Genomic DNA, 14,494 nt, shown 5'->3' with positions numbered 1-14,494 from the left:
AATCAGTTATTTCTTTAAACTCTCTAACAAATTTAAAAGATACATTTCTGATCACAAAGTCTTATCATTGTAAGATATGAAGAAACACAGGGATATTCTCCCTCTCTGTCTCTCTTTCGCTCTCTCTCTCTCACACACTCACACGTATATTTTCTGAATTCAATCCTCCTTGGGAGAGTCTATTCAACAACACCCTTGTAGGATACTGAAAAGTGATGCCAACTGCCTTTTTGCCTTATTTCAATGTTTTCATACTGTTACTTCACATGTATTAAGAATAGTAAATATGCTGGCTTGAGCGAGGTACAAATTTCTCATGGTAAGTAGAATACATCCTTGAACACTTTGAATGTTAGGTTGAAGTTTCTGGAGTTTGTGAAGCACAATAATGGCCACTAATATATCTGTATGTACGAGAAGGATAAGCTAGACATTTAAGGATCTTCAGAAATAAGGGTGAGGTAGTTTGTAGAATAACTATCAACATTTAAGGATTAAGATTGTGGACTTTGGATATAAGAACAGAGACATTTGTGTGAGTGAGAGTGTTAGTTTGAACAAAAAAATTGTATGATGGATTTGACTAAGTCTTTGGGGATAAAAAGGAGTGAAGAATTCAAAACTGAGGTCTGAAGTTCCCGCTGTGGCATAACAGGATCGGTGGCAACTCTGGAGTTCTGGGATGCAGTTTGGCATAGGGGGTTAAGGATATGGCATTGCCACAGCTGTAGGTGGCAACTGAGGCTTAGATCTGATCCCTGCCCTGGGAACTCTGTATGCTGTGGGACGGACAGAAAAGAAAAAATGAACAAACAAAATCAAAATTGAGGTGCATTAAGTATAAAATACTATAGTAAAACTGAAGTGTTATCTGGCTAAGTGTAAATACACCATTACATAATAATTATGGTGGCTCTGATCTAAAACCTAGTGTATTCCAGAAAAAGCAAAAGGCTAAATATGGATTTGAGCAGTGTTCTAAATCAGTCATATTTAAGTGGGCTAGACCAAAGCACTTTATAGCCCTCATACGCTCCTCCTACAAATCACACACACACACACACACACACACACACACACGAATGCTAATTTTGTCACAACTTTTCGATGGAAGGGCAGTCTAGAGTGGAATGCCATCTTCAGAGAGGGAAAAATGAGAGTAGGAGATAACAGGACAGACACAGTTTGCAAACAACCCATACCTACAGGGCAATGATGGGTCTCCCGCCACAGTTCCGCACCAAAGCTGAAGAAGCAAACAGCCTCTGGATGACAGGATGCATAGATCTCTCTCTCAGCTGAGGGATGGGAGCGAGCTCAGTCCCAATTCTGGCTGGACTCAAAATTTCTAAAATGCTGAATGCCCTCTCTGAGAACCAAAATGCACAATGACTAAGAAAGAACTGTGAGATCCTTGCAGTGGACTTAACCGTCAGTGAAATCCTCCTCTGGCTGGGGATGAAAAGACAGAGATGTGAGAGAAGGATGTTTAAAAATGTGCTACCTCTTTGCCAGGAAAATGTCTTGGGAGGGAGCCAAACTGTGGAAGCCATAGATAGTGAAGCCAGGACCAGTGAACCTTGACTTTAACAGCATCTGGCAGTCAGAGCAGGACACCTGTCCAGGCTTTAACCGTGGTTGGGAGGAGGCAGTGGTAGGCAGCATAGGAGAACACCCCTTCTTTAATGACAGAATCCATCATGTCATGCGGGTGGCTGGGTTCCTGACGGTTCGACAATATAAAAAGCTGTCTCTGTTTTGTTTCTGTCTGACCCTTTAGAAAGCAATTCCGTTTTCCCTAACCACAAGCTGACCTTGGCTCACACTTACCGCTGATAGAGATATACCAAGACATTTGTTTGTTTGTTGTTCACTTGTTTGAGTGTTTGTTTGTTTTGCCCCAGTTGATGATGATTTAGGGAATTTGGCAGAGTCACTTTGGGTGACCATGAAAAGAAATCTCAAGACACTGGCCTTCTCAAACTGAAACAGAAAGGTAATTTTGATTTCTACTTACTCACACTTAAACGACCTATTCATGATGTAGAAATTAGTTGCACTTATCTACCGACTATTCTGAACTGGAAGTTCATCATCTATGTGATTGTATAACCATTCATCCTGGTTGCTCTCCCAGTCGGGTGCACAGATAAAAGCATATTTACATGAGTGCTAATATCTCTTGGAAATAGCAGATGAGGAGATGTAGTTATTATATTTTACCATATAGGCAATGACATTCAACATGCTCTAGTCCTCTGTTACAGAGTTTGTTACATTCTGACACATGAGAACTGTACGGATAAGTGTATCTAGTATAGGTTATATGGTTCTTGAGGAGCCAAATGCTCTGTCTGATGCTGTGGATTGCACTGGACATGTTGTTTCATAAGCACAACAACTCAATTTAAACGTTATTTCTGAGAAGCTTCCTGGTGGTGTAGCAGGTTAAAGATCCTGAGTTGCTGCATCTGTGGGGCAGGTTGCCGCTGTGGTGTGGGTTTTATCCCAGGCCAGGTAACTTCCACATGCCATAGGGTGTGGCCAAAAATAAAATGAAAAGCAAAGTTCCCTTTCTGGCTCAAAGGTAGTGAACCTGACCAGTATCCATGAGGGCAAGGGTTCAACCCCTGGCCCTGCTCAGTGGTTCAGGGGTCTGGCATTGCTGTGGCTGTGGTGTGGTGGAGGCTAGCAGTGTAGATCCAATTGGACCCCCAGCCCGGGAACTACCATTTGCCACTGGTGTGGCCCTACAAAACAATGAATGAATGAATGAATGAATAAGCTATTTTGGGCTTGTAAAGGAAGAAAACTGAAGCACAGAGAAGTATCTGGTCAGAGGACATGCAGGTGGGTAGAGGCAGAGCTTGAGCGTGGTTAATGCCACCTGCCTGCAGAGTCTCTGCTCATCCTGTTCCAGTCCTGACCATATCGTGTATGTTGCTTTACCAGAGTAGCACACACAGAGGAGTAGATACTGAGTAAGTGACTTCACAAAGAGCTGACATTTATACCTTCTTATGGCTCTAGAGGAAGAAAATATTCATCATGGAATGGGAGAATCAGACGGCTAGCTCTGACTTCATCTTGATGGGGATTTTTAGCCACACGCCCACTCACATCTTTCTCTTCTCTCTGGTGCTGGGCATCTTCACAGTGGCTCTCTTGGCAAACACTGTCATGGTTCTCCTCATCTGCCTGGACCGCCGGCTCCACACCCCCATGTACTTCCTCCTCAGCCAACTCTCCCTCATGGACCTCATGCTCATCTGCACCACGGTGCCCAAAATGGCCTGCAACTACCTGTCTGGCAGGAAGTCCATTTCTGTAGCAGGATGTGAAACCCAGATATTCTTCTATGTGTCCCTCTTTGGGGCTGAGTGCTTCCTATTGGCTGTCATGGCCTATGACCGCTATGCTGCCATCTGCTACCCTCTTCAGTACCCCCAGCTCATGAACTGGAACGTTTGTGGGCTCCTGGCTGCCTCTTCATGGATCCTTGGGGTCTTTGATGGGATCGTTGATGTAGCTGCTACTCTGTCCTTCTCCTACTGTGGCTCCCGAGAAATACCTCAATTCTTCTGTGATGTCCCAGCACTCCTGCATCTCTCGTGCACGGATACTTCCACCTTTGAAACCCTCGTTTTTATCTGTTGTGTGGTAATGCTCCTCTTCCCTTTGTCACTCATCATCATCTCCTACACACGGGTCATCATAACTGTCATTCGCATGAGTTCTGGGGAGGGTCGGCACAAGGCGTTCACCACCTGTAGTTCCCACCTTGTCGTCGTGGGGATGTATTATGGAGCAGCTATGTTCATATATATGAGGCCCACGTCCAATCGGTCCCCAGCCCAGGACAAGATGGTGTCAGCCTTCTACACCATTCTCACTCCCATGCTGAATCCCCTTATATACAGCCTCCGCAACAAGGACGTGGCCAAAGCATTCAGTAAGGTGCTGGGGAAGGAGAAATCTAGAGAATAAGTGGGATGATAGTTCCAGGAAATTTCTTCTTTCATAACTGTCCCTCTGTCTCTCTAGCATATTTATTCAAAAAAAAAAAAACACCCACACAATTAGCAACAAATATATAAACAATTTCCCTATGGTAGACCTCAGGGTTTATGAACTCTGGGTACACATTCAGTTAATTGAGATGTTTTGCATTCATTGTATGCTCATTTTGGTTTTGAGTATAATCAGTGAGGTTCTTGAGACGTGCATAATTAAGTTAATGAACAGATACACTTCTGTTTATAGAACTAAATAATAAATAAAACTGTCTTCAAAGTTTTTCCTTATTTCAAAACCCATAGTCTAATTGAATTGCTTATATTATGATTTAGTGTACAGGGTTAAATACCACACATGCCTATTTCATTTTGTTATTAGTTCTTTCAAAATACAGTCTATGATGGTTGTACAACTATAAATTTAATACGATTCATTGGGTTAATTAAAAAACAAAACAGCCTAATGAGAGAATCATGGATATTTGTTTACTTAAGAGAATTTATCCTATAATAAATATTACTTATTTTGGCAGAGGAAGGATTTTTTTTTCCTTTTGCTTAACTTCCCTGGTACACTGAGCATGTATATATCTGAAGACTGTCTTTTCGTGGAGCCACTTATTCCAGAGTCTTGGCAGATAATGCAGAGTCATTGACCTACGGATTTGTCTTCTGGGAGGATATCTTACAAATCCAAGGTGGTGTAATGAAACCTCAGGGCTGTGCTTCCTACCTAGAAGTCACGATATCATATCTGTACACCTAGTCATGGTGAGAATATTTTCATGCTTCATATCAAAAACAGTACCTTTTGAATGAATATAGAAAAGTTTTCATTCATTTGGCAGAGGTCGTAATAACGGTGTAATGGTATCATTATGACAGAAGCTGCCTACATTTTCCTGATGAACATGGATGGTAACTGAATGAGAAGGGTGATTGGTCTTTGGTGGAAACCCCCCCTCTCCCATCCAGAGACAACTTGCATGGTCTTCTCAAAAGAATATACTCGGATTCAGTAGGAACGCTTCGTCTTGGCATAGTGAAACATTTTTGTGCCCCAACAAGTCCAGACGTCTGTGAAACTGACTGGTGCTACCTGGCCAGTTGCATAAACGTTAGAAGGACTGGGATTTTATTTCATGGAACTTGCCTATTCATCTCTCATCTGGGCCTGATATTTGCAGTGGCTGTAAAAAGATACATTCGAAATAAGGCACCGAGGTGATATTGATTTACTTAATCGAAAAAAGAGAAAAAAGGTAGAGGCTCCATTTACATGAGGGTGGAGGCGTGAGACTGGGCATTAGATTTGCCATACTCAGTTTAGCACTTCATTGAGCCCCTGAAAACACAGTCATCTGGAAGCAGATGGAAAAGGGGAATGCTGAGTTTTCTGTCTATGTACGTGATGAGCACCACTCAAAGACAAAGCCTGCCAGAAATATTCTTAAGTATTTCTAAACTTTTCAAGATGAAACGATGTCTCAGTTCTTCCTCTCATTTTTAGGGAATTGTAGTGTTTCCCCCCAAGACAGAAAAAAGGACAATGCCAAAACAGAATTCCCTCTTTCTTCCTTCTTTTTGGCCGCCCTGCGGCATGTGGAATTCCCGGGTCAGGGGTCAGATCTGAGCTGCAGCTGCACACCAGTGGCAAACTACACTGCAGCTGGGGCAAGGCCAGATCCTTTAACCCATTGTGCCAGGCCAGGGATTGAACCTGTGTCCTGGCAGTGCAGGGACACTGCTGATCCTACTGCACCACAGCGGGAATGCCCCAAATCAAATTCTTGACAGGAGAGTTTTCCTGATGGAGGGTGTAAGTTCACGTGATCAAAATAAGTCCTTCAGGAGTGCCTGTTGTGGCTCGGTGGTAATGAACCCAACTAGTATCCAAGGGAGGAGGGTTTGATCCCTGGCCTCACTCAGTGGGCTAAGGATCCAGCATTGCCCTGAGCTGTGGTGTAGGGTGTGGAGGCGGCTTGGATTCCACATAGTTGTGGCTGTGGCTTTGGCCAGCAGCTTCAGCTCCGATTCGACCCCCAGCCTGGGAACTTCCATGTGCCCAAGGTGCAGGCCTCAAAAGCAAAAAAAAAAAAAAAAAAAAAGTCCTTTAAAATTTTCCCCTATCTTATGCTTCTCTTTCTGTCTTGGCTCCTTCGTTCTGAGATATCATATGCTGTTAAGGGAAAACCTACTATCGTTTTAGATTGACATATTGAGTTGTTTATGGGAGTTTGCTTTGCTTCAGAGAAAGTGTCATACAGAACTAATTACTGCTTGTATGTTAAGTGGCGAGCACAGCCTGTAAATGTTGTTGGCATGAGCACAGTGTCATCATAGGCTTAATTTCTGAGCACCGTAGGAATCTTTGGACCCTCGTCTACATGCTTAAAGAAGGTTTAAATTATATGCCCGTGAGATGCAGACGCAGCTAGGTATGTTTGAATGGAAGAAGGCCTGGCTGCATATACTGCAGGAGCCCAGTACTCTGGAAGAACGATTTCATTGCATTTCTTAAGATGAATGAGACAAACAGACAAGGGGGTGGTTGCTCTGTTTATTTCATGTCTAATCTGACATCATGGGAGGTGATATTACTTGGGCGAAACCCTATCTGGTGTACATTGTAATGGTGAGTGATGAGCTGAGTTGTACAAACTCGCTGAGCACACTTCACGCTGAGGAAAGGCAATGAGCCTCAGGGTGTTCGCCACTGAGTGTGTGTGTCAGGACTACTGCCAAGTGACAGGACCCACTGCTTCACCATCATCAAAGAGGCACTCTTAATGACCTTGCAGGCTCTAAGTGAATATCTCCTGGGTACCCAAACTTATGGGTACTCTGCCAAGTGTGGGCAACGGAGCCCATAAGGAATAAGCTGAGGCCCACCAGGGTTCCACGGGTAACCTATGTGGAGACAGCTTCCTGGATAATCACAGCACCTGGATAAACACATCCGGGATTACAAAGAAAGGACGAACAAGGGGGCATAGACACCCCTAGGGTAGCTCCATCGCGACTTGACTGCTTTTCCCTGGTCCACCCCGTGGGCAGGAGTACTGGTACTAGTGGGTCAGGGATAAGCTCATGTGCTGGGCTATGGTGAGACTATAGAGAACCTTCCTGCGAATGGGGAAAAGGTGAGGTACTTCCTCTTCAATAATCTTAGTGAAGGACAATAGATCCTGCCAAGAGACAGTTCCTCCGAGAGAAGATGTCAGATGGACAGCGGAGACCAAGCGTGTCTCTACATTCTCAGGGAATACCTTTTCTCTCCCCCGCTTCTGCCTTCTTATAGGAATTCCTCACCACGCGAGGGAGGTGTGGAGGGTGGAGGTCATATGTGCACATAGGCAGGAGAGGGCACATGGATAGAGGTAGACCGCCCCCCACCCCCAGCCAACGACTGGGTCATGTGACAGTTGTACCTAGCACGCCCTCTAGTCCACCTCTCTGAGAATTGCACTGAGATAGTGGAGGGGACCTGGCACGATGAAGGTCATGAAAGTGTCTCTCCTTGACATTGGCTTCTGAAATCCTTTCTTCCAGGCCACTCTGATCTGAGGAAGGGGTGGTGGTAGGCCCTGCTCTGTGTGTCTGTGACCTTGAGCGTTGGGATAAATACTGTTATCCCCACTGAGGTTAAACAAACGTGCCTTCTCCCAATCCATTCAGCTAACTTTCAACTTTAGAGTGACAATTTCCACACTCAGACATAAGAAAGCCAAAAGAGACCTCGATACCCCAGCACTAACCAGGGGTAGTTGTTGAGGTCCAGAGATAAGAAGTGGTTTTATCAAGGTCACAGCTTATTATGATCATTGTACAGACTCATCAAAGAGAGCTTGGACATCTTAGGAACCTTAACACACCAATATTCCAGATGGGAGAGGAGGCTAACACCGTCTAACACAATGAAACGTGGCTGTTTCCACAGTGGTCGCTTTTTTTCTGGTCTAATGTAACACTGCCTACGGACTTGTATTTGAGCTTGTACCTTTTGCCTGTCTGTAGAAGGAGGTTGTGTGGCATCATCTCTAAATATATCTTTGTAATGACATTGGTAACACACACACCTACGTCTTTTATGTTTCCCCATGTCCAGAAGTCAGGTTATTATCTAAAACGCATTCTGAATTCTGTGATGTTTTCTGACATCATTTGGGGCCATCACCATTTCAGACAGGTGATCACCAGCAACACTTTGTTCTCTGCTTCAAGCTCGGGAGGCAGGTACTCTTACTTATGGGAAACAAACGAACAAAAAAACCTGTTCAGGGACTCATTAAGTCGGGTGCCTTGTGGGGGGCTGAAAAGTTTTAATGAGCACGGGCATGTTGAAGACCCAGGATGTCTAGTCAAATAATTACCTCATTGGAAAAGTTGGCAACTTGATTTGGTTCCTTGGGACTTAGGGGCAAAGTGCCAACTAGTGAAAGGTGGAAAGGGCCATGATTAGCAGATTCAAAAGGACAAAGTTGTTTGGTTACTTGGTGACATTTGACAGAGAAGTAAGTCCGACAGCAGTAAAGACACTTGGCCATCTAGTTAACATACAACCATCCCATGCTGATTAATATAACAGCAGAGCATTTGCTAGGCCTGCTGTGTTGTCTTAACTGTGTAAAGTCAAAATCATGTCACGACACATTTCTGTACCTTTGGAATCCAGAAGTCTTTCCACTGACGCATCCAAGATACATGGCGTAGAAAATAATCTAGTAACCAGCCTTACACACAATTCGATCCTAAGAGATCATTGATTCCATGACCGATTTTACATTAGATTCTATTGCATACATTGAGTCCTACTGGGATGTTTCTCTTTTTAAAACCAACGAGAAACCACCTCTGTATTATTCTCACTAACCTATTGAATCATCAAATCAAGTTTCATAAGGCACTAAATAAAAAATGATAAAAATAAAACGTATTGTTCTTCCCAGCATTTACTTATTATTTTTGAGAAGTATTTTTAATGCAACAGGAATAATATGATAAACACGCAGATAGCCAACATGAAAGTTCATTTTCTCTTAAGCTTTTGACTTTCTTTTACCACCCCCCCCCAATTTTTGGCCAACCCGCGGCATCTGGACCTCCCGTGACAGGGATCGGATACGCACCATGGGTCGGATCCCGGCCAGGGATGAGATCTGAGCCCCCAGGCTCCACCTAAAGCACAGGTGCGGGATCCTTTACCCTCTGTGCCAGGCCTGGGATCAATCCCTGTCCCAGGGCTACCAAGAGGCCACCGATCCCAATCCCATTGTGCCACAGAGGGAGCTCCTCTTTTCCTATTTGGAATAAAACAACATCCCAGCTGGAGCAGATGCCCTCTGTGCAACTCCCCCACATCACACTATTCACAGCTTCCCTTTGCGGCCATAGCCAGAGACTTGAACGTGTGGTTTGATATTCCCAGGTGTGGTATTATATCTGTGTATTCATAAAAGTGACACAATGTGATCTGGAAGATTTTAGTAGCTGATATGGAAGGTAGTCTACTCTGCACAGAAGTCTTCAACTCGCATGTTGCACACATTTTATTTTTAAAGATGAACCTCTGTTGCTATAAACGGAGTCCATTCACATGAACTTGGAAACTCTTGTAGAATACACCAGTGTACAAATATAACACCCTAGTATATTCATGCATGCTCCTATTGATGGATGGTGGTGGTGATATATAGTATATCATCAAGAAACAACAACTGAGATGAATTGGAAGGCTAGCTGGTGTCCGTTCTCTGAAGACTAGAAACGACAGGGGGAGGTATTTCCACGGATGAAGGGCGCTCCTGTGCAGGCATGATTTTATGGATTGTGGGTCAGATGATACCCAATGCTTAGAGGCAACCTCAGCTCACATGGCCATCCTTGTGTCCTGTGGTGCAGCATTAAGTGTCTACAAAGCCTGGTGAAGAGGGAGGAGGTTTTTCTCAAATAGTCTTTTCCTGGGAGTCGACAGAGGCTCTGCAGTACCTCTTTATTAAACACCGACCCTTTTTGCACCATTGGATCTGGCATCCGAAAGCCCAGTTGCAGAGCAACTTGCTGCATACTCGAAAGCAGCTACAAAGTAGCTTCACGTACTTGGAGACAGAGAGGAAGGTAGGGAAGGAATTTTGGTAAGGCTCCATCTGTCCCTCGTGTGTCACTTATAGTGACTCTAACTCAGAGTGCTCCTGGGACTTCTGAGTGTTTACTGGATTGCTCCCCCCACCCCACCATGGGTCACTCACCTGCCAATGATACAACTTCACGTTTCCCTGTGACCAGAGGAGTTGGCACATCTGGCCAAACTGTCCGACTGATGATCAATGCCAGGCATTTGAATCTCAGCTTTTCATCATTTCCACTTAGGGTCAAGCAGGACATTTTAACTGACGCCATGAGGAGAGAGAACTAAGAACTTGTCTGTAGGTCCAACAGTGTGCAGAAGTCCCCAGGCCAGGGATCACACCAGCACCACAGAAGCAACAAGGCCAAATCCTTAATCACGAGGCCACCGGGAAACTCCCTAGGCCAAATATTGGAATCACTACTCTCATAAGGAGAAAGCGATCAGCAGTGACTGGGGATGTTTATTTTAAGACGGAATGTGACCACTCTCGAACATTTCCAATATTCCCCCCACAGGTAATAATAATACGAATAAAGTGGTCAAAGGGAAAATCTTTCCTGGTCTCAGGCTCTATGCTGGTAAGTTAGTTAGCAAGTAATTCTCCTCCTTTTCTCAGGCGCAGTAAGGTAAAGTATCTCTGGCAGCAAGCCTATGCATTGTGCCAGAGCTATCCAATGAAGCACAAGCAAGTTGAGAGCTTATTAATAGCTTAATGTAAAGGTGTCAACTGACATGGAAAACATGAAGGACTGCAAAAGTTCCTGAACAAGATTTGGTCTGGGACATAAACCAATAGAATCCAAGGACCAAGATGGCCTTGTTAACTTTGGAAAAATATAGTGTCTGCACAATAGATTCAGTGCTTCTAATGTTTATCCAACTGACCAGATGGCACAAGTCAATTTTACAGCGATATGGACTTCTAGGGGCACAAAAATGTCTCACTTTGTATGGTGCTACCCACGCCAAGATGAAGCATTCCTACTGAATCTGAGTGTATTCTTTTGTGAAGACCATGCAAATTGTCTCTGGATGGGAGAGGGGAGGTTTCCACCAAAGACCAATCACCCTTCTCATTCAGTTACCATCCATGTTCATCAGGAAAACCCAGGAAAATGTAGGCAGCTTCTGTCATAATGATATCATTACACCGTTATTACGACGTCTGCCAAATGAATGAAAACTTTTCTATATTCATTCAAACGGTACTGTTTTTGATATGAAGCATGAAAATATTCCCACCATGATTTGGTGTATAGATACGATAGTTGTGAGTTCTAGGTAGGAAGCACAGCCCTGAGGTTTCATTACACCACCTTGGATTTGTAAGATATCCTCCCAGAAGACAAATCTGTAGGTCAATGACTCTGCATTATCTGCCAAGACTCTGGAATAAGTGGCTCCACGAAAAGACAGTCTTCAGATATATACATGCTCAGTGTACCAGGGAAGTTAAGCAAAAGGAAAAAAATCCTTCTTCTGCCAAAATAAGTAATGTTTATTATAGGATAAATTCCCGTCAGTAAACAAATATCTATGAGTATCTTGTTAGGCTTTATTTTTGTTTGTACTTTAAAAAATTCTTTTTATAATTCATTGTATTTAATTTTTTTTTTTTGCTTTTAGGGCTGCTCCCAAGGCATATGAAAGTTCCCAGAGTGGGGTCATATCAAAGCTACAGCTTCTGGCCTACACTACAGCCACAGCAATGCCTGATGGATTTAGGTCTGCGAGCTACACCTCAGCTCATGGGAACCCTGGATCCTTAACCCACTGAGGGTGGTCAGGGATCAAACGCAAAACCTCATGGTTCCTAGTCGGATTCAGTTCTGCTGAGCCAAGATGGGAACTCCTGTACTTTTTTAAAAAATAACTCAACGAATATTATATATTTATACTTGTACAACCATCATAGACTATATTGTAAAAGAACTAATTACAAAAGGAAATGGAAATTGTGATATATATCTCCATACATTAAATCATAATATAAGCACTTCAGTAAGAATGCGGGTTTTAGAAGTAGGGAAAAGGAAACAAGCAAAACCTCAAATAAACAAGCTAACTTTACATCTAAAACAACTAGAGAGAGAAGAACAGACAAGACCTAAAGTTTGTAGAAGGAAAGAAATCATAAAGATCACAGCAGAAATCAATGAAAGAGAAACGAAGAAAACCATAGGAAAGATCAATGAAACAAAAAGCTGATTCTTTGAAAAGATCAACAAAATTGGTAAACCCTTAGCTAGACTTACCAAGAAAAAAAGAGAGAAGCCTCAAATCAATAAAATTAGAAATGAAAAAAGAGAAGTAACAACGGACATCACAGAAATACAAAGGATCATAAGAGACGGCTATATGCAACTATACGCCCATACAACGGAAAACCTGGAAGAAATGGACAAATTCTTAGAAAGGTACAATCTTCCAAGACCAAGCCAAGATGAAATAGAAAGGAGGAACGGACCAATCACAAGAACTGAAATTGAAACTGCGGTTAGAAAACTTCCAACAAACCAAAGTCCAGGACCAGACAGCTTCACAGGCGAATTCAACCAAACATTTAGAGAAGCGCTAGCACCTCTCCTTCTGAATCTATTTCACAAAATTGCAGAGGAAGGGATACTCCCAAACTCATTCTATGAGGCCACCATCACCCTGATACCAAAACCAGACAAAGATACCACACACACACACACACACACACACACACACACACACACAAAACTATAGGCCAATTTCACTGATGAACATCGATGCAAAAATCCTCAAGAAAATATTAGCAAACCACATCCGACAAAACATTAAAAGGATTGTTCATCATGATCAAGTGGGATTTATCCCAGGGATGCAAGCGTTCTTCAGTATCCGCAAATCCATCAGTGTGATACATCACATTAAAAACTGAAGAATAAAACCCATATGATCCTCTCAATAGACACGGGAAAAGCCTTTGACAAAATCCAACACCCGTTTCTGATAAAACCCCTTCAGAAAGTGGGCATAGTGGGAACCTACCTCAACATAATAAAGCCCCTATATGACAAACCCACAGCGAACATCATTCTCAAAGGGGGAAAAGCTGAAAGAATTCCCGCTGAGATCAGGAACACGACAAGGTTGTCTGCTCTCGCCACTACTCTTCAACATAGTTCTGGAAATCCTAGCCACGGCAATCAGAGAAGTAAAAGAAAGAAAAGGAATCCAAATTGGAAAGGAAGAAGTAAAACTATCCCTATTTGCAGATGACATGATACTATACCCAGAGAATCCTAAAGACTCTACCAGAAAACCGTTAGAGCTCATCCATGAATTTGGCAAAGTCGCAGGATACAAAATTAATACACAGAAATCATCGGCATTTCGATATACTGACAATGAAAGATCAGAAAGAGAAGTCAGGGAAGCAATCCCGTTTACCATCGCATCCACAAGAATAAAATACCTAGGCGTAAACCCACCTAAAGAGACAAAAGACCTGTACTCTGAAAACTATAAGTCACTGATGAAAGAATTCAAAGAGGACACAAATAGATGGAAAGACATATCAGGCTCTTGGATGGGAAGAGTCGATATTACCCAAATGACTACACTACCCAAGGCAATCTACAGATTCAATGCAATCCCTATCCAATTACCAAGGACATTTGTCACAGAACTCAAACAAAATATTTTAAAGTTTGTTTGGAAGCACAAAAGACCCACAATAGCCAAAGACATCCTGAAAAAGAAAAATGGAGCTGGAGGAATCAGGCTCCCCGACTTCAGACTAAACTACAAAGCAACAGTCATCAAAACCACATGGAACTGGGACAAAGACAGAAATAGAGATCAGTGGAACAGGATAGAAAGCCCAGAATTCAACCCAGGCACCTACAGCCAACTCATCTATGACAAAGGAGGCAAGAATATACAATGGAGAAAAGACAGCCTGTTCAGTAAGTGGGCTGGGAAACCTGGACAGCCACATGTACAAGAAGGAAATGGGAACACTCCCTAACACCAGACACAAAAATAAACTCAAAATGGATTAAAGACCTAGATAAAAGACCAGACATGATAAAGCTCTTAGAGGAAAACATAGGCCCAACACTCTCTGACATACATGACAGCAACATCTTCTCAGATCCACCTCTTAGAGTAATGACAGTAAAAACAAATGGGACCTAATGAAACTTAGAAGTTTCTGCACAGCAAAGGAAACCCTAAACAAAACAAAAAGACAACCCACAGAATGGGAGAACACCTTTGCAAATGAATCGACTGACAAGGGATTCATCTCCAAAACTTATAAACACCTCCTGCAGCTCCATACCGAAAAAACAGACACCCCATCCACAAATGGGCA

General features: G+C 43.0%; 1 protein-coding gene across 1 annotated transcript; it reads left to right on the top strand.

Moving 5' to 3' along the window:
• Positions 1–3,048: 3,048 nt before the first annotated feature.
• On the top strand, positions 3,049–3,987 carry LOC100154937 (olfactory receptor 2M3-like). The gene has a single exon (XM_001928312.2). It carries the CDS (start codon positions 3,049–3,051, stop codon positions 3,985–3,987), a length of 939 nt encoding a protein of 312 aa, XP_001928347.1.
• The last annotated feature ends 10,507 nt before the right edge of the window (positions 3,988–14,494 follow it).

Source organism: Sus scrofa, unplaced genomic scaffold, assembly GCF_000003025.6.
Source record: "Sus scrofa isolate TJ Tabasco breed Duroc unplaced genomic scaffold, Sscrofa11.1 Contig2530, whole genome shotgun sequence".
Taxonomy (NCBI): domain Eukaryota; kingdom Metazoa; phylum Chordata; class Mammalia; order Artiodactyla; family Suidae; genus Sus; species Sus scrofa.
The sequence above is the reverse complement of the archived record's forward strand: the minus strand, read 5'-3'. Positions and strand labels throughout refer to the sequence as shown.

What these genes read in the sequence shown, in the direction of transcription:
- LOC100154937 (XM_001928312.2), top strand. Translation starts at nt 3,049, where the DNA reads ATGGAATGGGAGAATCAGACGGCTAGCTCTGACTTCATCTTGATGGGG.